This window comes from Setaria viridis, chromosome 3, assembly GCF_005286985.2.
Source record: "Setaria viridis chromosome 3, Setaria_viridis_v4.0, whole genome shotgun sequence".
Taxonomy (NCBI): domain Eukaryota; kingdom Viridiplantae; phylum Streptophyta; class Magnoliopsida; order Poales; family Poaceae; genus Setaria; species Setaria viridis.
Window position 1 is genome coordinate 16553302 of NC_048265.2, and position 21161 is coordinate 16574462.

Below are 21161 nucleotides of genomic sequence, written 5' to 3' on the forward strand. Positions count from 1 at the left end.
CATAGAATTTTATTTGCAAAAATAATCCATTTCTAGTTATTTTCTCTCTTCCCTCCTCTCTTTCCTAGTTCTAGATCTAGATCTAGATGACAACCTAATGAAGCTAGAAATGATGGATACAAGTTGAAAAGGAAGATTCAAATGGCACAAACTCACCTTATATAGCCACCTCCTCCAAAGAAATCAAGAGCAAAACCTTCCCCCTTAGATTTAGTGTTTTTGGAGCTTTTTCCAAGCTCCTCTCGGGCAAGCTCCAAATGGACGGTTGCTTGGGGAAGAAGATGCCCGCGGCCTTAAATGGGCGAGCTCTGTGCTGACGGGTGATATAAGCCAACCGCCAGCACAGATGGGGTGCATCTGTGCTGGCGGGTGCTTGCATCTCCCACCAGCACAATGGCTTCTTTGCTGGCGGGTGCCAATCACGCCCGCCAGCACGTTAAATTGCCTATGCCAGCATAAATCAAATATGGCGTAGTGTACAATGTAAATTTGTTGAAAAGGTAGTATTTTCTCTCTTTTGTTACAAGGATGTCCTTAGCTGGCCCCTTTCTGATACTTTCATGGCACCATCCTAGTTGTATTGTATGTAACATCCGCCATCTAATTTTGTGTTTGTGAACTCTAAAGAAAGAATCGTTTAGAATTTAGGAGCCAACAACATATGTATGCATAACAATTCGTGTGAATGTTTGGATTTGCTTTGGGCCAACTGATTTGTGTGGGGTACACTAGTTATGTACTATATGATAGCATTAATAATATGGAATTATTGTGGGTTTACGTTCTCCCCCTTTCAAGTGGCTTGTACTCCCTCCGTTCCAAATTGTAGGTCGTTTGGGTTTTTCTAGATTCAGAGATATTATTATGCATCTAGATATAGTGTATGTCTATATGCATAATAATATCTAATAATATTTATGAACCTAAAAGAGTCAAAACGATCTACAATTTAGAATGGAGGAGTATTTTCTTTTGTTGATAACACATTGGCACACATGATGGTTTTTATATGCATGTCCGGATGTCCAACCCGTGTTGTCCTATATAAGGCCTCAAACTAGTTGAGTGACAAAGTCAAGGCCAAAATAATGATCACAAAAATTAAGCCACTTGATTTCATTTGTATATGACGCGTGCATTCCCTTTTTAAACACCATGACATGGTACATCAGCCAGTACAGGCAACGTATGCAGGCACAGTTTGCATGCCAGCACGCTTATATTTTTGTACAACTTCCTAACAAGATGACCACCACTTTGCAACACGGAAGTGCTATTTTGACTGCCAATCCAAATTAAATGCGAGAATACATTGAATAAACACTAATAAATTACAACACAAAATTGGTGCCGATGAACTTACACTAATTATTCCACAAAGAGACCTTGATCAGTTTTGTTGCTCGAAAAAACATCTTGCAGAACCAGAGATATTGGGAAAACAAAATACAAAGTTTTGTGAAAGAATAATATTTTTTTCAAATGGCCTGCCTTTAGCTTCTCCAGTTATGCTTGCAATGCCGATTGTTGAGACATTATATGTTTATACTCCCCGTGAGGGTTAGGGTTCCCTCACAAACAAACCCTTCAAATTAACCCAGACTGAGAAAAAGTAGTAAATTTTAGCATTTGTTGTTTGCAACATATTTTCCTGCAATGCAAGAAAAAAAACTTTAGCTAATTGGAGACCACCATCAATTTATTTGCACCACGTAACAGACCACGAACGTGTTATGCACCCCACGATGTGACGTGTCCGTTGCTATAAGCTAGTGCCATGCCTCGTTCTTAAAACGACGATGCATGTGGGGCGTGGAGGCGTGTAGAGGCATTTATTCGAGGGTTGTTGGATTATACGAAGAGAGGTGGTTTGGGGATTTGACTGGGGATTTAAAGGTCTAGGAAGAAAATTATGTATTTAAGTGTACTCACCCGTCAAGTTATTAGAGAGATGATGTACTAAGTGTACTAATTGTGCATTTAACTTTTTTTTTTCTTACATCGTGGTGATCATGGTTCCTCTGAGTTGATGTTTGGGGATACTAATGAATTACTCCCTCTGTTCTAAATTATAAGTCATTCTAATTTTCTTGGAGGGTCAAAGCATCTCAAGTTTGATCAAATTTATACAATAAAGTACTAACATTCATGATACCAAATAGGTACCATTAGTTTCTTCATTAAATATATTTTTATAGTATATCTATTCGGTGTCATGATCTTTTCTATAATTTTGGTCAAACATAAAATGGTTTGACTCTCCAGAAAAGTTGGAATGACTTATAATTTGGAACGGAGGGAGTAGATTGTAGATATACTAATTTGTCAGATAATTTTTTTAATAATAACTCGTGTTTTAGAATATATAGAAGATTAATTTGTGTCTTTTCGACCCATTTTCTTTCCATACATTTGTATCGGGGTACACAAATCGGCGTGGGCGCGTGGCGTACTGCTTCCTGGGCCTAGCGGAGCAGACCGACCCGGAGCACGAACCAACCCGGACCGGACCGCTCCTCGGCGGTATCGAAACCACAGCCACACAGCGACACGGGCAGCCGGCGCTCGGCGTCCGGCGGCACACCGCGGCAGGCCGGCAGCCATGGCTCGCCCTTCGAAGCTCTACCTCGTCTGCTACAACTCCCTCCAAGCGCTCGGATGGTAGCCACCTGCAACTTGAACCAGCGACGACCGGCCGGTTGCTTCCCCTACTAATGTTTCTCTTCGTTTCCTTGGTGAATTCAGGTTCATCGCCCTCCTCCGCCTCCTGCCCTGCCTCGCCCATCCCGTCTCCGCCCACTCCGCGTACGCGGTCGCCGGCGACCTCATATGTACCCTCCTGGCCTCCTCCTCTCCTCCTTCCCTCCCGTTCTCCGCTGCCTCGTCTGAATTACCTGCGGGGTTTGATACCTTTTCTTTTGTTCTGGTTCGAAGGCTTCCTGCAGACCTGCGCGATTCTTGAGACGGTCCATGCCGCGATCGGTGGGATGAATTGTTCAACGCCTATCTCTTTTCAACCCCCCCGCCCCCCTTAAATTTCTTCTATATCGTGATGCTTGATGTTTGAATTGACGATGGACCGGTGCCGTTTTGATACAGGATTGGTGCCCACTGCGCCGCTTCTTGCTGTCTTGCAATGGGGAGGGAGGACTCACTTTGTTCTCGCTGTTGTCCGACAAATCCCCCAGGTGAGATTCTTGGATGGCCTTGGAACGATCGAGGGCTTCAACTTTGCTTGGTTTCATCTTCTGAAGCTTAACCTGGGCTTATCTGTTCAGTTCACATTTGGCAACTGCAGGTTCAGAGCAGTCCCTCTGTTTTCATAACGTTTATGGCTTGGAGCATAGCTGAGGTGCGAATGAATGTCCCTTTTTTCTTCCTATGTCCATCTATTGCTTGGATTGAGATAGGAGTCATAGGGTGCAATGTCCTGCAATAAAGATTTAGCTTGGAAAATATTTTTTTTCTAGAATACGCAGGAGAGCTGCGTATCATTCCATTAAGAAGAGATAAAAGTACTAATACAACGCGGGCCTATTCCGGGCACACGCACACGGTCAATAGAGCAAAAGGCCGATTACACGATACTGGAGCTACAAAAATTAAGACCTTTAAGTCCTAACGTCACTGACTCACAAAACGCCAGCCCACACTAAGTAGGCAGTGTGCCCCGGCCATGAACCAGGTCGCCGCTTCCTCCGCGACTGCGTCTGCTAGCTGCTGCGGTGTCCGATGAGTGCCTCCGGCGAAGACCCGATTATTGCGCTCTTTCCAAATGAGCCAGGACACTAAGGTGAATGTGGAGTCGAGCCCTTGCTTCCTAGCGCCATGAAATCCTCGTCTCCGGAGCAACCACCAGTCCAACAATGAAGACCCAGCGGCTGGCAAGGATGAGGCATTTCCCGTCAGTTGATCAACTAAGTGCCATACCTGCTGCGTGTAACTGCAGGTTGCAAGCAGGTGATCAGAGGTCTCAGGCTCTTGGCAACATAAACAGCAGTCGTCCCAGTTTTGCAACCCCTGCTTCTTACGACGAGCCGATGTCCAAAGCCGCTGTCTTGTATCAATAAACAGATACAAGAGTTTATCTCTATTTGTCATGTGGTATTCTTAGTACAGATATGTTCATTGTTGTTTTATTGATAGGCTAGTTTATATTTATTATGCATGTCTATGGAGTTAATTTCCCGCCAGGTTCAGTGCTATCAGTATGGATATTGAGTTGTAGTGAATTAGCTTTTGAGTAGTTCTCAACCAATAGACATGTTTGTGTAAGGGGAATAACAATACTATTGATTGGTGATTACCTACTGAGGAAAATAAAATATTACACTAATATTATCGTCTAGGAAGTAGGAAGTAAACTATACTAGCAAAGTTGAAGTAAACAATACTGGCAAAGTTTATAGCAAATACTGAACTTGAACGAAATTTATGTGCTCGTCAAGTTGCATCTTTTATGTTAGGTTTGTTTTAACCAAGTATAATCTCCGGCATGTTTTATAATACAGGTCATCCGCTATTCCCACTATGCTCTGACTTCCTTAAAAGTTTGTCCGTCTTGGGTGACTTATCTCAGGTTGCATTCCATGACAATCTCAATGCCACACTTCTATGGCAATTTAATTTGGTTCTAATTTTATATGCTGTTGTATTTTACATGTTGTTACCTTGTAAACACATCCACAAGTTAAACCTAACTGATTGACAGAAGATAGTTATCTTTTTTAAAGAACCACACAAGATCTTTGTAATAATAAAAAGGAAAATCTACTACAAATGGGGTAAGGTTCTGCATGAATCGCACACTTGTCGCTAGGTGTTTACAATGAATTTTTAGTAATGTTTGTCCAATAAGCTACAGAAAGGTCAGTTCTTTGGGATGTTGATCACATGTCTTGCAAAGTTGATTCCAAATACATGACATAATAGTGCATCAATGTTCCATGACACCATTATCTAGTAAAATATCACAACGACCACTTCACCTATGAGTTGTACAAGATGCCCAGCAGTCAAGTACTAGGCAGTATCAGTCAAATTTATAGTTTAGATGCTCTGCTTAGGCTTTTCAGACCATTTTATTTCTAATTCTCAGCTCAACGTACAGCTTTACATATGTGTGCTGCATATCATCATTCCTTTGGAAGAAACTCTAATGGGAACTCCCTGTAGGTACACAGCTTTCATCCCTCTGTATCCAATCGGGGTCGGACCCGGTGAAAGTAAGCTCAAAAGGTCTTCCTACAACTGTCACTCTTGACTAAAGTTAAACTGAGCTTGGTTCTTGCTATCCTTGCAGTGTGGACTATGTACCAAGCTCTCCCATTTGTGAAGAAGAGGAACCTCTACTCAGGTTTCTTCGAGAAGTTCTCCATGAGCTATCATTCATTTCTAGTGGTATGTCAGCTCCGTGAAACTGAAACATCTTGCAATGCTACTGCATTCTGTTTGACTATTTCACTGTTTCTTAACAAAAATTCAGCTAGTTCTTGATTCTGATATGCTCCTGGTGCTTACACAGGGTGTGCTGGTGTGCTATCCGTTGCTGTGGCTGAAGCTGTACTTGCATGTGTTCAAGCAACGCAAGTCAAAGCTGGGAAAGGGGAGCAGGAAGAAACGAGCCTGAGAAAATTGACCAGCTCAGCTCAGGTGTAATTTGTCACTCGCATGTGGGTGTTAACGGGTCATTGTGGATTGTTTTGAAACAAAATCACTGTGAATTGTTAAGGAATCTTGCAGATGATGCAATGGTGAAGGCTTTGGTGGATTGATCAGCAACTGAGTATAATACTAGCAGATTAATACTAGCAGATTACTGGGTTCTATGTTTGTTTCAGCTGCTCTGCGTTTCATGATTGTCTATAAGATATGCTGTATGCATAGTTGTATACTACTGGGCTGCTGGCAGGAAGCATATCTTACTCATGCTGCTGCTTGTTCAGTTGCCAATCTGATGATCCTGAGCTGCATGTTCAGTTGCTACATTCCAGCAGCCACACTGAACCTCATCACGATGCTGCGGTTGTAAGATAACTTTGACGGATGATTGCTGATTTAATGACGTTTTTGAGCCATCACCACCTTACCTTGTCACCATATCACATCGATTCAAATCGCATATATATAAGTTTTTTTAATGCGCAGGAGAAGCGAGTATATTTTGCATTCAGAATTCCTGATGCTTGGAGTAATCATGTTTTTTTATAAAAAAAATTAGGTGGGAGTAATCCTGCTGCATCAGCATTTACGGCCTGAATGCCACGAGGCGTTTCCGTTTTCCAGTCCCCAAAATGCCTAGCCAAGAGACCGGACGGCTAGCGACCTCACCGGTCAACGCCGCCGGCCAAGACCCCCAACCCTCGCCGCCGCCGGCCACCACCGTGCCGTTCCTCTCTATGGCCGAATCCACATTCCTGCCGTTTGGCCTCCCCTTGCTTCATTTGGGCGCAGGCTACCTCTTGGCCGCCATGCTGCCTGCGAGCGCGACCATGCCTCCCATTCCAGGTGCGGCAGCCTCTTCCCCTACCGGCTGCTCAACTCCCAAATGCAAGCGACGTAGCGTGTATTTGCTGATCAGGAGACAAAATGGTGATCGAAAAGGAGCTAAAGGCGATTGATTTACAGGTTCGCAGCTAACCTGGTGCCTGATTTGCTGTAAGGATTGTTCAGCTACTTTCAGCGCAAAATGCAGACAATTTCTAATTCAGGAAACTCTCGGTCTCACATGTTGCTTAAGTATCTAGATCCTTCGAGAAAAAGAAAATGGACACCATCTCTTCAGATAATCTACTGTAACTGATGAAATTGTTATTATTTTTACAACGTGGTGGGTATTTGCCGACTCAAAAGAAGAGGAAGTGGCAAATCTACCAACTGATTTCGATGGAAATTGACCTGAAAGAGGTGCCATTATCTTGTGAAACCATCCAAAAGGCAAGATCTGCAAAAATATCCTTTGCCTGTCATTGTCATGTCCAACTTATATTACATTTGACCCACAACAACAAAGGCATTCAAAGGGTGATATCTTGGCATCACCTGAAGTGTGCAATGTGTCCAGACGGCTGCTGCTATCTTGCAGCTCAGAAATATGTGGCCAGTTTGCCTCCACCTTGTGGGGTTTTCCTTCCATTATCTGCATGAGCAGATAAGTCCAAGTGATAGGCTGAGAGGTGTTGTGACACTGCTGGGGGATAAAAGGTATAAAAACCAAATAAATTTTGGAGCTGAGATCTGAGGATTGGTAAACTGGGTCTGGGATCACCAAATGGACTATGTTCTTCTGAGCTCTCATTTGCCATCTCACAATTTTGTTAACGCGAGGTATGATTCTCCCACTTCCTCTGTCTATGCAAAAGGTCTTTTGAAGTTCTCGAAGGACCATAAGTTCATATATCATTTGTTTTTGTAGTTTGTTAATTCCCTTGATCTTCTTTCAGGTCTCAGCAAGGCTCTAGTAGCCTCAGCAGTATAGGATTTGCAGTCATCAGAAACGGATGCTTAAAATTAAGATGCTGTGCTATTGGCGATGAACTCGGTGGTCAAGGGAGAATAAATCATCCTTTTAATGAAAACAATAATGGACCTGTTTTCCAAGGAATCAATGCATCAGGTGCTTCTTTTCGAACTGTTGGTGCTGAAATCACTCAGGAAACAGTAGATTTCTTTGTCAGCGATGCAGAGAGTGACCCGGACAAACCTACTGATGGTTTCTCCTCAATCGACCAAGCGATAAATGCTTTGCGTCAAGGAAAGGTAGGTAAAAGGCTACATTAGGATACTCTCCATACGCATTGGCACCTTTTTTTTCTCTATATTGCATTGTCACTTTATTTTTTATCATCGTAGTTTTTGTCTGACCTTGGGCATGGAACCTGTATTTTGTGGCATCGTGTTCAGAGTTTCAGCCTGTACTTTCGTCTCTGTATTTTGTTGCATTCATGGGCATGGTCATGGAGCATGCACGATGAAAGCTAACTGGACATTTATACAACATGATATTCCATATGTAGCGTGTACTGCATGACTCTTAAGTAGTAGTTCTTAATCAAGCATGATTCTCTGAATTTTACAGCTTAACAAGACGTCATGGATGCCATTGCCCATTATTTCAGTTATGAACACCGAGTTGTGCTATGGGTTCATTTCCACAGTGGAAAACTCTGCTGTTTCCATAGACCAAATCTATTTTTCTTTGAAATGATAAGACAGTTGAAAATTCAGGACTGGACCTTAAAAAATTAATGTGATATCGCATTAATAACGTTTCCATAGTACAGTTGAATTTAGCTACAAAGTTAACTATTCATTCTTCTCCAGTTTGTCATTGCTGTAGATGATGGAAATGGTGATAATGAGGGGGATCTTGTTATGGCAGCCACTCTAGTGAACCCGGAGTCAATTGCATTCATGATCAGGAACGGTTCTGGGATTATCTCTGTAGGCATGAAAGAAGAGGACTTAACAAGACTGATGATTCCTATGATGTCCCCAATCACAGAGATCGAAGACATTTCGACTGCTGCATCCACAGTAACAGTGGTAAAGATCTGTCATTTAATAGCCTTTGCAAAATTAGACAAAACCAGAATCCAAAATTTCTTGTTCAATTGTACCAAACTTGAAGCATTTTTTAATTATATTCAGGATGCCAGAGTGGGTATATCTACTGGCGTCTCCGCTGCAGACAGAGCAAAGACCATCCTTACTCTAGCCTCCCCTGATTCCAAGCCCAGTGATCTCAGACGACCAGGCCATATATTCCCCCTCAAGTACCGAAACGGAGGTGTGCTGAAAAGAGTTGGGCATACAGAAGCATCAGTTGACCTTGTCGCGTTGGCGGGTTTGCGTCCTGTATCTGTCCTGTCCACGGTCATGGACCCAAAGGACGGCTCGATGGCAGGGATAACAGTCCTGCAACAGATGGCTATGGAACACGATATACCAATCATTTCAATCGCTGATCTCATCCGGTTAGTATATCTTAAGGTGAAGCCTTTCAGAACCTAGCTTCCTTTGTTCTGCTTTTGATTGTACTGCTTGCATAACTCTCCAAGAGCAAACAGATACCTGAAAACTGAACTGTATCGGTTTTGTGTAGCTTAGTTCCAGGTTGCATATTCGCGACAAATAATTCCAGTTTGCAAATATCCTTTCTGAAGGTTTTGACAAAACATTTGGTATGATTCAGGTATAGAAGAAAACGGGAGAAACTGGTGGAGCTGATTGCGGTGTCTCGCTTGCCAACGAAATGGGGCCTCTTCCGGGCTTACTGCTACCAATCCAAGCTCGATGGAACTGAGCACATTGCTGTTGTGAAGGTAACGCAATTCAGTTCTGTCACGTCCCCGTCTCCAGGACCTTGAGATTGGACAGAATATCTCCGGTGATCTCATCGTTCTGCAATGGCTAATGTTTGCAGGGCAACATCGGCGATGGTGAAGACGTCCTCGTGAGGGTGCACTCGGAGTGCCTGACGGGCGACATCCTCGGCTCTGCCCGCTGCGACTGCGGCGACCAGCTGGAGCTGGCGATGCAGCTGATCGAAAAGGCCGGCCGTGGCGTGCTCGTGTACCTCCGCGGCCACGAGGGCCGCGGCATCGGCCTGGGCCAGAAGCTCCGCGCCTACAACCTGCAGGACGAGGGCCACGACACCGTCGAGGCCAACGTCGAGCTCGGCCTCGCCGTCGACGCCCGCGAATACGGCATCGGCGCCCAGGTACCCAGAGCCCTCTCAATTAACACGCATCGATCCACAAGAATTCATCTTGGCTCATTTTGTCAGGATAACGGGGGAAATTGGGAAACTGATGTGCTAAAAATTGAAGCGTTTTCGATCCAAATGTCTGTTCCAGATACTCCGTGACATCGGCGTGCGCACGATGCGGCTGATGACCAACAACCCGGCCAAGTTCATCGGGCTCAAGGGCTACGGCCTCGCCGTGGTGGGGAGGGTGCCGGTGCTCTCCCCGATCACCAAGGAGAACCAGAAATACCTCGAGACGAAGCGGACAAAGATGGGGCACGTCTACGGCTCCGACCTCCCTGGCAGGCTGTCGGAGTTTGCCAATCCGCAAGACACTGCCGCTGACGAAGAAGACGATACGCAAAACTGATAGAATACGATTACAACCACAAATTCTCATTTCTTTTCAGTTGTTCAATCCAAATAAGATTCAGACGGAGAACGAGAAATTGAAGAGAATTATCAATTGCGAGCTTATTACAGTGACAAGATATTCAGATACCAGACGTGGCAGTACCATTCATTTCATTGTTTCGTAAATCAGCATCACCAATTACACACTAATCCTCAACCCCTGACGAAGGGGAAGGAGGCGGCCAGAACACAAGGTCAAAGGATGGGGGGCATCATCTAGCAACCTAGGAGGAGGTGAACTTCGTGACGGCCTTGGTGCCCTCGGAGACGGCGTGCTTGGCGAGCTCGCCGGGGAGGACGAGGCGGACCGAGGTCTGGATCTCGCGCGACGTGATGGTGGGCTTCTTGTTGTACCTGGCGAGGCGCGCCGCCTCCTGCGCAAGCTTCTCGAAGATGTCATTGATGAACGAGTTCATGATCGACATGGCCTTGGAGGAGATGCCGATGTCCGGGTGCACCTGCTTGAGCACCTTGAAGATGTAGATCTTGTAGGTCTCCACGCTCTTCTTGGCCTTCTTCTTGCCCTTCTTGTCGCCGCCCTCCTTGGACGCCGGCAGCCGCTTCTCGGCCTTGGGCTTCTTCTCCGCCTTGGGGGCCTTCTCGGCCTTCTCCTCCGCGGGCTTCTTCTCCGCAGGCTTCTTCTCCGCCTTGGGCGCCATCGCGCACGGATCGAAGACGAAGACGACGGGAGGTTGAAGGAAACTCACGAGGAGGCTGGAAGAGTCAAGTCGGTCGGTGTGGTTGCGTACTGATGGAATGGGGAATCGGGTTGGGATTTATAGAAGGGAAGGGTAGCTCGCGATTGGTCGAGAGGAGGAGGGCGCGGATCGGAGACATGGAGGGATCCAGAGCGTCGGAGAGATCGGCGGTGCAGGTTGAGACACGTGGGGGAGACTCATTGGGCAGAAGTGGTGGGTCACGGATCTCAGAACGGTTAAAGGCAGTCAGCGGAAATTTTGGGCGCCCGAGCAGAAGCGGAGTGGGGCCCCGATTCCTTTCTTCAAGCTCGGCTCTTCTGGTGTGTGGGTCCCGATTGCAGGTTGGAGCATTACAATGAGTCCATGACGTGGAAATTATTAGAGCCTTTTATTTTCACACGTAACTAAAGACTGGTTAAAAAAAAGCAAAAAGCAGAAGTTTGGGGTCAATGCCATTGCCATATCTTGAAAGCATTTTCGTCACCTTACTTTGCAAATGGTATATGATTTCTTTCCCCAATTAAAATGGTATAGAATACTAGGAAAAGGATTTGCTTCAAGGGGCTTGTGCTGTGATGCTTGTCAATTTGACAGCATTAAAAGTATATCAATGCGTCTTGTGCCAACACATTTTTCCATTTCCTGTACGAAATTGCAAAAACTCTCTCAACTTTGAAATATAAAGTATCATACCATTTGAAATTTATCTTTAATATAAGGGATTTTGTAAGATTCTTTTTATTAACTAACATGCCCAACCCGAAGCCGATCAAAGCATGTGCATTGAACTTTAATGAGAGTCACATGCTAGAATTAGCTTGATTGGACCAACTAATCGAATAGTTTCTATCCAGCTAAGGTTTTAGTTAGGAATTAGTTGGCCCCATTGGATCCACCCTATCTAAAATTAGTTGATGGATTCAAATCAGTCCTAAATCTTTTGCTAGGAAGAGAGACAAATTGATTTCAAATTATGTGAAACCTCAATAATAACTTGTGACACCCTTTCGATCCTTAGGGCTCACCACACGCCACCTTCTTTGTCACACCTCCTGTTGTGTAACTCTTCTCACAAGGCATAGTTTGTGGTATGATTGCAATTGAGGTTGACCGGTAGTCGAGGAGCGAATTATGTATGGATGCGAGTATTCCTTTTGCTAAAATCAAGTATGTTGTCGGTATATGCATTTGTATAGTTCTAAAACACATTCTTTGTTTCTTAAGTCATTATCTCGGCACAAACAACACCACATGGTCACTCGCAACCTTCCTAACAAGTCAACCAATACCATTCCCATCAAACCTCCACTTGATCCATTAACAACACACGGCTCCTACCACTAGCTCACTGTGCCTCTTATCGATGTCCCCTCTCCAACCTCGCACAATCAAAATCCCTTTATTTTCTCCTCCAAAATACCAAAATGGAAACTCTAGATCAGCCATATAGAGGTACGATTGTAGGAGATGTCAATGGTGACTAGTGAACCATAAGTGAGAGGAATGCATGCTCACAGCCTGTGGCACTAGCCGCCTACATGCAGCTGCTCATGGTACACCAGCAAATGCACATGGAGGTAAAGGGTAGGCATGGATCAATGAGGATAGCAGTAGGTAGGCACGATAAGGGCCTCAACAAAACAGGCAGGTGCTAGGAGGTGAGAATCCCTAATTCCCCTTCCTGTTCCTTAGTTGTTATTTCCCTTGCACAAATAATATTGTTATTGTGTTTATTTTCATGTAGACCATATTAGACCTGGATTGATTTTTTAAAACTTTTGTGGCTTGGGAATACCTTAACTCAGAAACCTGGCGCTATAATCTTTGTTCTATACGAAATGGATTGTCTCCATTGCCCTTAACTTGTCAGTCGGCAACCAAGTTCCTCTATCTATTGGTGTGATTAGACATATTTCACATTTTTTACTACCATTAAAAAATTGAACAATATAGGGAAATTATTACACGACAAGAATTCCCATTGCGCACATACATTAAAATATTCTTGTGGATGCATGTAATGAATAGATCACACTTGCAGTTTCGGTTCTAAATTCATAGGATAGGACATCCTCCTATGCGTATTGGCTACCTCTGGCTTGTTAACTCATTTTCGTGCCACATTTTACTCTGCAATCAAGGCTAGTGAGACTTCTTGTCGCCTATCTTATGTTGCTAGCTCAATAAATTGATAATTTTCTAACTGAAAATGTTAGGCTGACTAATTTGTTTTTTTAGAGTTAGCATGAAGATCGTGTATCTTTGAACATGTAGAATGAGTTCCAGTTCAAATGCAAGAGGGTTGAGGTTCGAAAGAATAGATAGAGCGAAAAAAGGATTACACGGAAGAGAAGATCGTGCGCTCCCAAGTCCCAAAAAAGAAACGCCGTAGCTTGGCGTCGCCCGGACTCGAACCGGAGACCTTCAGTGTGTTAGACTGACGTGATAACCAACTACACCACGACACCTAATCTGTTAGGTGTTCAATTATATAAGTTTTTTTTGTATTGTCGGCATTTTGCTGGCTGAAATGTTCTGCTAGTAAAACGATTGGAGTCTCCGGCTCTTGGCTACCGTGAGTTCTGTCGTTGTTTCGCGCTAAATCACAGCATTGACTTGCTTGCACGTGGAAGTGTGAAATAATGTATCATGAAAGATTGGCATCCAGAACGATGTGATGGTTTTGTGAAACGACACGAGACTCCTACTAGTTGAGTCCAAGAGGCAAGACGGCAAGAACCCTGCGATTTGTTCCTTTAGGGCAGGTTTGGCCGCGTTTCTTGGGGCTTCAGCTCCACCTGACACCAGTTACTTAGTCTCAAGAAGCCGAAGGAGGCACAATTTGTGGCTCCTCCAGCTCCTTGCCGGTTTGTGAGGGGGAGGATAAGAAGAGAGAGAAGAAGCTCCACGCTATAGTAAATAAACAGTGAATGAACACAGTAAACTATCTTATGGGTACCTAGATTAGGGATACCTTAATCCATCAACAAATCTGGAAAAGGATGAGATTAGGAAGAAGACACCAATTGGGCCGAAAGAAAATTCACTATCATCATTACCCGGCAGATCGGTGGTGCCCCAGAAGGAGGCTCGGGAACCAAGATAAACATGCCGCTAGCCTAGCCCAAGTTACCAAGCGAAGGCCGAGGTGCAATGATGGACCAGGCCTATCACATCCCTAGGGTGTGGCTAGGTCTACCTAATATGCCAACCGCAGCGGCGCTCGCGTGGGCCGAGACGAGAAAACGTGGGCTGGCCAGTCGGGCGCACTGTATTCTGTGCCTAGGAGGGCACGGCAACCGCTTCAAGACAAAGATCCCCAGTCAGGGACGGCGTTGCAATGCTGTACCCGGTCATGCCCGCCCGGTCTCTATCCGCCATCATGGCGACGCCAGGTGATGAGACTGATGGCAGGCGCCACCCTCGGATACGTGTAGGGGCCGGGCTGGGTTCGGTGACTGAGGTGACCGGACAAACGGGCCCCGGACGAAGGTTTCGACGGAAGTCAAGCGAGGAGAAGCCCTGACTGAGGGATGGAGCCTACGGCCACCGGTCAGAGGGAGATGCCCGACTGAATAAAAGGACGCGACCAACAGTGTAACCCCTTTCATGAGCTGTGTATTTAAGGGCATAGAGAGAAAGGGATTCGATCCCCAATAGAACACACTCACATACACACGCACCGTTTGTAACCCCCTACTACAAATTTGAGCTCTCGAGCCTAGGAATAAAGAACTCACATCTCAAACTGGACGTAGGGCAAGTTGTCCAAACTAGTATAAATCTCCAGTGTCTCGTAAGCTAATCCATCCAAGGATTTACGCAGCAAATCTTCACTAGTCGATGCTACTAAACGTCGACACTATCAGATGGAGCTGGAGCCGAGAGGAGCCCGGCCAAACTGGTCTTACTAGTTATTAGGAATCCTTAGGATCAATAATTTTTTTAGCTCGATGGTATCCAAGCACTAGGGATGGCAATTCTACCCGTGGGCACGGGTACCCGCGGGTTTGGACCCGATGGGTGAGGGTATGGGTATGAATTCTTGCCCGCGGGCGAGGGTATGGGCATAAATTCTCACCCGCGAGTAGGACGCGGGTACACAGCCTTACCCACGGGCACCTATCGGATACCCGAAATACAAGTATTGTGACCTCATAAATTCATGTCTTTGTAATGTTTATGTCTCATTTTCATGCGATTGTGTGAAGTATAAGAATTAATGTGAGATTGCATGAACTTTGAAATATGAGAGTGAGATTTTACTTTATAGTGCCATTAATTGTTGCACTTGCTCAAGAGGAAATATGGAAATACTTAACAAATTAAATGCAATTGCTTCCATTCAACTATAAAGTAGATCATGAAGTGAAGACAACGTAATAGAAAACAAAGTGTTTAGTTCTCCTATTTTTACTATTTGCATTAATTGTGTGCATTAATTGTGTGGGTAGTAGAATCAAATTATACTTATTTTTAGACTTAGGATGATACATATTTTGTACTATCACGACTAAACCTGATAGATACCTGAAACCCACCCGTTGGATACTCAATGGGTGGGTACAAGATCTTACCCGACTAAACCTGATAGATACCTGAAACCTGTCGGATACCCAGTGGGTGGGTACAAGATCTTACCCGCTAAGCTTCGAGAGTACCGGTACAACTTGGAGTTTCAGTATTCTCGCAGGCGGGCATTTGCTTTACCCGTAAATCAGTTGCCATCCCGAGCACAGGCTATGTAACAACGCTACTCTTAATTTTGAATTCTCACGAGAATACGCATCTTGATGTGCTAACTGGATGATTTTGCTAACACAGTACTACATCACCGGATGATTTTGCTAAGGTCTCTATATGATCTAATCACACGGATCAGAATTGAGGTGACTACCCAAGAAACACCCAGATAAACTTGCAGACAGTGCATGCTGGATTATTTATCCGAGTTCTTCTTCAGGGACAAAATTAAGCCAACCTGCTGCGCTGCCAATTGGTTTCTGAACTGAGGTTATGTATCATTTCACACGAAGTTTCTAAGGTTAGTGGATAGCACATCCAGAACATAATGTATCAGACATAAAAAAAAAAAGTCAAACTAAGATGCATTAGGCAAGTCACTTCTTTTTTATGATGTTCATCACGAAAATCATGATCAGGTGGCATCATGTTCAAAACATTTTCAACATCCACTCCATGCCACATAATACAATCGAATTTTTAGGATAAGCAACATTCCCGGGCGAAGAGACCAACACCACCATACTAATGACACTGAATGGGAAATATACAGGGGAGAAGCCGAAATGCGGGCATCAGGTGGGCATCGGGTGATTGATAGTGAACAGCACCGATTGCAGCACTCGTTAAACTCCCCAGATGGCCCTCCTTCAGAGCATTTCCTGAGATTTGCGAACAATGCGCCTTACCTTTTTCTTGAACTCATCCCTCTTTTCTCTCCAATCCTTCTGCAAGAGAAAATTCAGATGTAAACAAGAGCAGAGTCCATCTGAAAGGAGCAAACCCTACATTTTACAGTGATTCAACTAATGCCAAATGTTGGTTACACTTGAGTTCACTACCCAAATGACAAAGGCAGAAGTGATGTGTGCCAATCCTTAGCTCAATGAGAAAACGATCTCAAGAATACTCACTCAGCGAATATGCAGATAATTACACAAGGAGTGTATGTAATGAAAGATTATATTAAAATGATGTATCCATCAATCAAAAAAAATTGAATGTTGCAATTGCAAATCAGGTAAGAGGATGCTTTTAAAGCTGCACTGGAATCATCACGATATAGTTTTCCTATGCAAAAAAGAGAATAATGTCGAGTGCACTTACAGCCGCTTCAATGTTCGCTGGAGACTCATCGTTCGGACTAGAGAGCATCGAAATGATGCTCAGAACTATACTTTCAACCTGCACGTGATGAAAGCACAATATATATTAGCAAAGGTAACACAACTATGGATCATTGCCTGAAGAAAGAAAAGAGGTCCAACTTCTAGACCCAAACACACCCACACTAACCAGAACACACACTTCTAGAGTGTCACCAAGATACTCACACACGGACACACAGACACACCACACTAGGCAGGGTTAATCGATTAACAGTTTAACAGTATATAAATGGACCCCACCGAAAAAACTGCCCTGTAGAACAAAGAGCGAGCAAAATATATGCCCTAAATAAGAAGCCTACCGTGTGCACTGGTGTCCACCGTTCGCTTGCAAGTTCATAGCCATTGGGATCTTCACCAGGTGGATGAAGAATTGAAATGCACACACGTCCATCAGGATAAACTGATAATTCAAAATAATAAGCATTGTCAGAGCTTTGGCATGATTCATAGACACAAGAATATCAGTCAGCTAGCGACGAGCTTACCATTAGGATGCCACATCTCAGAAGTAAATCTTACTGATGGTGGACTGTTGGGATAATTCTGGGGGAAGGTCATTATTGCATTGAAGTAGCCTCCATCACTGCAAAAGTAAAAGGTTACTCTTTTAATTTCATGCCCAGGGACATTTTTCTCGAACATGCAAACTCAAAGAATCACACATAAACCATCATATAAGAGAGAACAAACACTTTTTTTAAAACACACACATTTTTTTAACACACGCACGCACACACGCACAGCACGCACAAGTAGCAAGAATTTTGTTTCATAATTGTTGAGTAGAGTGGGAGAAAGTGTTATGTGTGAAAAATTCTATTTGGGCCCAATGGCCTGGCCCCTATGTTTGGAGTTTGGTCAACCAATAATGATTTCAAAACATGAGGGAACTTTCTTTCCTCTACAAATGTAGGTATACTATTCTAGCATACATTCTTTTCCAAAACAACATAGTTCCTAAGCCTTTTCCAAGGCATGTTTGGTTTGGTCCCAGATGTGGCCCCACAAAACCTTGCCAAAATTTGATAACCAACTTGCTCGCCCAAACATTCGCAAGAAAATAAACTTTATTGCAAATGGGTAGAGAATCTTGCCAAAATTTAGTAACCAATGCTTGGAAAATTTAGTCAAAACTATTAGCAAATGGCTGCAAAGCAAACAGCCCCGTACCTCCAAAGATCCAATGCACAATAAAGGCAGGTTGCAAATTTCTAATTTATATCATATGTCCCTCTTTGATATTTCATGAAATTATCTAGAATCTAGATGAGTAATAAAAGATACGCGCAATTGATACTCCTTTAGTATTACTTCAAATGTAAGCATTATTAGTGATCCAAAACTGTATTCCATCACGTCTGCATCTGAACTCTAAACAGATCATTTTTTCACTGCCTGTTGGTAAGCTAACTAAGTCTTTTTTTTTAGGACCGGATTAATCTGCTCCATTCAAGTAAACTACAGCTAAGTGTTTGTCAGGGAAGCATATTTCCACACCTGCCATTGCTCAAAAACAGCCGCAAGTGAAATAAATAGAAAGCTTCCCATCTGAGAAACTTTGTCTCAACTACCTAAAAGGCACACCTCTAAGTGGTATGACAGAACGATACAAACATAAAATGGTTGGCTACAAATCATGCGAACCACACCATCTGAACGTGTGGACAGCAGCTGTATTTATCGGCAAGTGATCTGGATCAGCAATTCAGCATTAAAACACGGATCTGTCCGATTGCCCCACCGTTCATCAATATGAGCTACACGTGAGGCTAGACATCACAATCCACACCTTACGCAATGGGAAACTCAACAATCCGAATAGAAGCAACTACTCACAGGTGATATGGATCCAAATCAAACATGGAATCAGCTCGGTTAAACCGCAATTCTTCAATACAGGCTACGGATCAACATCGCAACACATAATTCCCGTAGCATACACCACGGAAACCAAACAATCGGAACTGGGGTCGACTACGGATCGGCATCAAAACACGGAATCCACTCAGCTACACCACAATTCATCGCACGGTCTGCGGATCGAGCAACACGAATTTCACACAGAGATTAGAGGGCAGACCAAGCAATTGGAACCTGTGGCGACTACGCGCACCCATCAAGCATGCAATCTATATCCGTTAGGGCAATCGTGCAGTGATTAGAGGGCAGAGGCAACATTCGAACTCACTATAGGGTGTCAGGCGGTCCGATGATGGTGACCTGCCACTCGAAGACGTTGCTATCGTCCACCAGCCCGGCGGAGAACCCATCCACGGGATTCTTCGCAAGATCTGCGCCAAACAACAAACAAGGCGCGAGAGATCAGGAGCCGATCGCGGGCGAATCGGGGCGATTAAAAGTGGGGAGAGCAGGAGGCCGCTCGGATCCGTACCCTTGAGCTGCTTCTGGAGCAGGAGGCTCGCCTGGCTCGCGGTTCCCGCCATGGGAAGGAAGCAGCGCTCCTCGATCGGATCGGGGCTAGGGTTTTGGCGATGGGGAGTGGTTCGCCGCCCCCGGGAGGAGCTGCTTTATTTCTGGGGGCGAGAGCAGCTTTGGAATCGGGAGGAAGAGGAGACAAGGCAACAGGCTGGACGATTTATAAGAAGCTTGAGACAGAGTTCCAGGTTGGTTAATAATGAAAACCGAGTTAGTTTCCGCGGCTAATCACCATGTATTTTTGGGTTGTAATTGTCAATGATTCCTCCCTCCGTTTTTATTTATAAGCGTACACGCATATTATTAGGATTCAAACTTTACAATATTTGACTATGATTATTAATTTTTATTTTTATAATGTAAATAAATGATTATAAGTTTATAACAATAAACAATACTCCCTCTGTCCCGCAAAGAGTGTCCTTTCATCCTAAGTCAAACAGTTTTAAGTTTGATCAAGTTTACAATGAAGAGTATCAATATTTATAACACTAAATAGATATGCTATGAAAATGTATTTCGTAACGAATCTAACGAAACTTGCTAGATATAAAAAATATTAATATATTTTTATATAATTTTGATCAAACATATGGTGGTTTGACTTAGAACATAACTAAAGAATACTATTTGTGGGACAGGAAAGTATAATATAAAATAAATGAATAGTCAAAATGTCATTTGGAAGACCATGCCAAATTATTATGCCTTACAAATATAGGGGGAGGATGTAATTGATAACTTCTTTGGTAGTCCTACGGAAAATAATAACTATCCGGTGGAATTCTCCTCGGATTATTTTTCATGCTAATCTTTGGATATTAGCACAAATCTTTTTTTTCAAGTCGTATTCTAATCTGCAAGATTTTTTTTTTGGAAATCAGTTACATTTCTGTATTTTAAGGACGAGAAATTTGCACATCTTAGCACACACCATACTTTACTACTAACTCATTGGTAATATATCTTTGTGGTCCAGTTCGATGTCAATCGAGTGCTAACTAATATAAAGTCACTATGGATCCACGTCAATATAACATCAAGAAAGAAGTAAATTAAATGTAATTCAATTTACATAGTTAATTTTTAAGCATGAGAACTTTACACGTCTTAGTATTCACTCACGTGACAATTATATGTTGTCTATACGCTTTGTGGTTCAATTCGATACCAGTCGAGCACTAGCTGAACTCACTTTAGGTACACTTTTGCCACGACTTTAACATAGAGCACGAGGATTTTGGACGTATTACAACCCACTATACATCACTATCGATCGTTCGTTTACAGCTCTCTACCGTCCAATTTGATGCCAATTGAGTGAAAGTTAAAGTCACTCTGGATCCACCCTGTTGCATCATCAACGTAGGAGGAGGGAGAGGAAGAGTCGAAGAGAGAGAGAGTGTGGACACTATTATAATTATCTTTTGGGCACGAGGAGTTGCACGTTTGAGTATTGATATAAAGGTTCCTCGTAATGGAATTTATATAGTCGGATTTGAGTTATTATCCAGGACCGAAGTCCATTAAACAGCCCAAAGCCTTTTTTTCCACTTTTATCCAGGACCGAAGCCCATTAAAGAGCTCAAAGCGTTTTTCCATTAACCCGCGCCGATGTGCGATCCAATCTCCAGGCCATCGACAAAGCGGAGACGAGCATTCCTTGGGAAAGGCCCCGCACAACGGCACAAGTCAACGACGGCCATTGCCGATTGCTTGGGAATTGAGAGCGATCGACCTCGGCAGGCTGAGCATCCATATATAACCTGGAGATGCTTGGTTGGGCGCTCCGGATGCGGTGGCTACACTACCGGACGGACCGCTGGATTGGCGCCGGTGCTGGTGCTGCTTCCCTTCGTCAGCGAACGAGCTGTGGCTAAGCATAACAGGTGTTGGACATCGGATCGGTTGGCGCGACGAGATTTGCACACCCAGATAGGTGTCCCCTCT

General features: G+C 43.9%; 4 protein-coding genes and 1 non-coding gene across 7 annotated transcripts; 2 read left to right on the forward strand and 3 right to left on the reverse strand.

The window, feature by feature from the left end:
- The first annotated feature begins 2464 nt into the window (after nucleotides 1-2464).
- LOC117848393 (uncharacterized) lies at nucleotides 2465-5839 on the forward strand. Of its 2 annotated transcripts, XM_034729787.1 has the most exons (9): nucleotides 2468-2661; nucleotides 2746-2831; nucleotides 2935-2982; nucleotides 3100-3188; nucleotides 3299-3352; nucleotides 4512-4579; nucleotides 5176-5225; nucleotides 5303-5400; nucleotides 5525-5839. In XM_034729787.1, exons 1-9 carry the CDS (start codon nucleotides 2603-2605, stop codon nucleotides 5627-5629), a joined length of 657 nt encoding a protein of 218 aa, XP_034585678.1. In that variant the 5' UTR covers nucleotides 2468-2602; the 3' UTR covers nucleotides 5630-5839. The 2 variants fall into 2 exon arrangements, with proteins under 2 accessions (XP_034585679.1, XP_034585678.1); XM_034729788.1 differs by lacking the exon at nucleotides 5176-5225 and having other exon boundaries at nucleotides 2465-2661.
- Nucleotides 5840-7044: 1205 nt separating this feature from the next.
- LOC117848395 (probable monofunctional riboflavin biosynthesis protein RIBA 3, chloroplastic) lies at nucleotides 7045-10230 on the forward strand. Of its 2 annotated transcripts, none has more exons than XM_034729789.2 (7): nucleotides 7045-7326; nucleotides 7443-7758; nucleotides 8323-8544; nucleotides 8650-8975; nucleotides 9194-9323; nucleotides 9425-9721; nucleotides 9858-10230. In XM_034729789.2, the coding sequence occupies exons 1-7, from the start codon at nucleotides 7271-7273 to the stop codon at nucleotides 10116-10118; spliced, it is 1608 nt and encodes a 535-aa protein (XP_034585680.1). In that variant the 5' UTR covers nucleotides 7045-7270; the 3' UTR covers nucleotides 10119-10230. The 2 variants fall into 2 exon arrangements, with proteins under 2 accessions (XP_034585680.1, XP_034585681.1); XM_034729790.2 differs by having other exon boundaries at nucleotides 7047-7326; nucleotides 9788-10001.
- Nucleotides 10231-10241: 11 nt separating this feature from the next.
- Nucleotides 10242-10920, reverse strand: LOC117848396 (histone H2B.11). The gene has a single exon (XM_034729791.2). It carries the CDS (start codon nucleotides 10819-10821, stop codon nucleotides 10387-10389), a length of 435 nt encoding a protein of 144 aa, XP_034585682.1. The 5' UTR covers nucleotides 10822-10920; the 3' UTR covers nucleotides 10242-10386.
- A 2334-nt stretch (nucleotides 10921-13254) lies between these two features.
- On the reverse strand, nucleotides 13255-13328 carry TRNAV-AAC (transfer RNA valine (anticodon AAC)). The gene has a single exon. It is a non-coding gene; the product is annotated as a tRNA-Val (tRNA).
- Nucleotides 13329-15971: 2643 nt separating this feature from the next.
- Nucleotides 15972-19356, reverse strand: LOC117850778 (ubiquitin-conjugating enzyme E2 7). The gene is made up of 6 exons (XM_034732644.2): nucleotides 19168-19356; nucleotides 18964-19066; nucleotides 17261-17358; nucleotides 17075-17175; nucleotides 16711-16788; nucleotides 15972-16331 (listed from the first exon to the last, which is right to left on the reverse strand). Exons 1-6 carry the CDS (start codon nucleotides 19217-19219, stop codon nucleotides 16254-16256), a joined length of 510 nt encoding a protein of 169 aa, XP_034588535.1. The 5' UTR covers nucleotides 19220-19356; the 3' UTR covers nucleotides 15972-16253.
- Between the last annotated feature and the right edge of the window lie 1805 nt (nucleotides 19357-21161).